The 2,567-nt window shown below is 55.9% G+C and overlaps 1 protein-coding gene across 1 annotated transcript in view; it reads right to left on the bottom strand.

Annotated features, from left to right (window-relative positions):
• The window catches only part of RRP9 (ribosomal RNA processing 9, U3 small nucleolar RNA binding protein), an 11,404-nt gene that overhangs the window by 1,303 nt on the left and 7,534 nt on the right, over window positions 1–2,567 (bottom strand). The window contains exons 7-13 of the mRNA XM_003789359.3: window positions 1,691–1,815; window positions 1,516–1,608; window positions 1,075–1,175; window positions 857–991; window positions 705–767; window positions 303–448; window positions 144–223 (exon numbers count right to left, since the gene is read on the bottom strand). Coding sequence (XP_003789407.1) covers window positions 144–223; window positions 303–448; window positions 705–767; window positions 857–991; window positions 1,075–1,175; window positions 1,516–1,608; window positions 1,691–1,815 — 743 coding nt within the window. The remainder of the gene's footprint in view (window positions 1–143; window positions 224–302; window positions 449–704; window positions 768–856; window positions 992–1,074; window positions 1,176–1,515; window positions 1,609–1,690; window positions 1,816–2,567) is intronic.

Here is a 2,567-nt window from a genome sequence, read left to right on the forward strand (position 1 = left end):
GAGGGTTCCTGCCAGGCCCCATGCTAGGAACTGGCCCTGCCCTGAGAAGGATACCTTCAGGAAGGGAGAAAGATGTTAAAGAGCTAATCCCAGGGGCCTCAGGAGTGTGCCAAAGACCGGCTAAGCATTCAAGCCCCACTCACCAGGGGGATGTCACAGAGAAGGTCGAGCTGCCGGAAGCCCTCCCCACACTGCCAAAGCCGCACGGAGGAGCTGTGGGAGCCTGGGGGGAGAAGGATGGTCAACAACTTCCTTATCAGCCCAACTCACAAAACCTCCTCCCTGCCTCAAAAGGCACCCACCTGTGGCCACTAGGTCTGTGTTGAGCAGGGCTGCCACCGATGACACCCAGAAGGGCTGCTCCAGGCCTGGCTCCCCCCGCAGCCCATGAGCTTCACGCTGCAGGGCAAGTGGCCGCTTCTTGGAGAGGCCCCACAAGGCCACAGAGCTATGGACAGGGAATAGTCAGTGAGGGGCTAGGGGCAGGAGATAATAGCCACGCAGCAAGGAGGGATCAAAGGCACATCAGCCACAGGAGGTGGAAAAAGTGACCCGAGCTCTCTGTCTCAGTGTCTTTATCTATAAAAAGGAGTTACAACACTCTCATGGGGTGTTCTACGAGGAGCACTCAGGGCCTGGTGGGCAGCAGGCACTCAGGAGCAACAGCAGTCAGTGATTGGAGACATCAAAAAGGCAGCCCTTACCCATCATCAGCACCTGACACCATGTGCTCCTCATTGATGAGATGAATGCAGTCGATAGAGCCTCTAGAAAAAGGGGCTGTAAGGAACATGGCCCAACCTCACCCCTAGCCCCAGACCATGCAGCCCACACCAGGCCCAGCAGGCCACCTTACTGGTGACCATAGAAGACAAGCTGGGACTCCTCGGGGATCTTCCACACACGAACAGTCCCGTCCCGGCCCCCAGCTGTCACACAGCACTCCCGGCTCAGGGCATCCAATGCAGCCACAGCATCCTGATGCCCGAAACTGGAGAGCAAGATAGAGCAGGCTGGAGTGGTGCGTTTGTTCATGGGCGCACATCCACACACCCTCTCCCCTCCCACACTCACAGAGTCTCCACGTAGGAGTTCTCCGCTACATTCCACACCTTCACAGAGCGATCGTGGGACGTGCTATAGAGCTGGTGAGTGCCTCTGCGGAACGCCAGCCCCTAAGGGTTCAGGGAGAGGGCAAAAGGGAACCTGACTAGCAAGTAAGGAAGAGGGCAGTCCCAAAAAGCAGGTCCCAAGGCACAGGGAGCCAGCTGCCCTGAAAGCACTCTGTAGGGCACTTCTACGTGGCCCACGTGCCCGCCTGCCCTTCTACAGATGCAGACTTCTCAAGGCCCCCTCTGTTCCCTGTGCAAGCTCAGCTCGGTGTCCCCCACCTCCTCCTCATCCCTTCAGCATCTTTATGGCCTCACTACCCCACAGTGCAGGTTCCCTGAGGAACTAAGCCTGGCCACTTAGCAGATGCTTGCTAACATCTGATGAGGAAGCCCAGCTCCTCACCGACACAGCATCTCGGTGTCCTGTGAAGGTGTACAGGTGCCGGCAGCTCTGAGCCTCCCAAATGAGAATGAGTTTGCTGCGGTCACCAGAGGCCTGTAGGGATGAAGACAATGACCACAGATACCCACTGTGCATCCAGACCTCGCACCTGCCCTCAGGGCCAACCTGGCCTTACAAGATACTTGCCGTCCGAGGAGATGGCCATGCAGAGGACATGGCTACTATGGCCAGGGGACTGCCCGTCAGCACCCTTCTTGGCTCGAGGAATCACATGCAGCTTCCGTCCACTCTCCACACTCCCTGCCACCAGTGGGGAGAAAGGTTATTGGGTTAAAGGGACAAGACTCACTGGCAACCTCCTCAAAGAGCAGCCAGAAAAAGGGACCATGGTTAAGCCCTGGACACAGGTCAAAAGACCTAGTCCAGCCACTGTAAGTCTCTGGACAAGTCACCTCAGCTTCTTCATCTGTTAAGTGGGGGAAATAGTCCCAAAGAGCAGCTATAATGCTGAAAGAAGAGGCAGGATGCAAAACTGCTTTGGGGCCAGGTGGCTCACACCTATAATCCTAGCAGGCTGGGAAGTGGAGGCAGGTGGACTGCTTGAGGCCAGGAGTTCAGAACCAGCCTGAGCAAGAGTGGGACCTTATCTCTACTAAAAATAGAAAAATTAGCTAGACACAGTGATGTGCACCTATAGTTTCAGCTATTTGGGAGGCTGAGGCAGGAAGATCACTTGAGCCCAGGAGTTCGAGGTTGCAGTGAGCTATGATGACACCATGGTACTCTAGCCTGGGCAACAAAGCAAGACTCTATTTCGAAAAAAAAAGTGCTTTGGGCTCAGCGCCTCAAGTGGCTAAGGCACCAGCCACATACACCTAAGGTGGAGGGTTCAAATCCAGCCCAGGCCCGCCAAACAACAATGACAGCTGCAACCAAAAAATAGCTGGGCGTTGTGGCGAGTGCCTGTGGTCCCAGCTACTTGGGAGGCTGAGGCAGGAGACTCGCTTGAGCTCAGGAGTTGCTGTGAGCTGTGATGCCATGGTACTCTACCG

This window comes from Otolemur garnettii, unplaced genomic scaffold (assembly GCF_000181295.1).
Source record: "Otolemur garnettii isolate 467f Iridium unplaced genomic scaffold, OtoGar3 scaffold00032, whole genome shotgun sequence".
Classification (NCBI taxonomy): Eukaryota; Metazoa; Chordata; class Mammalia; order Primates; family Galagidae; genus Otolemur; species Otolemur garnettii.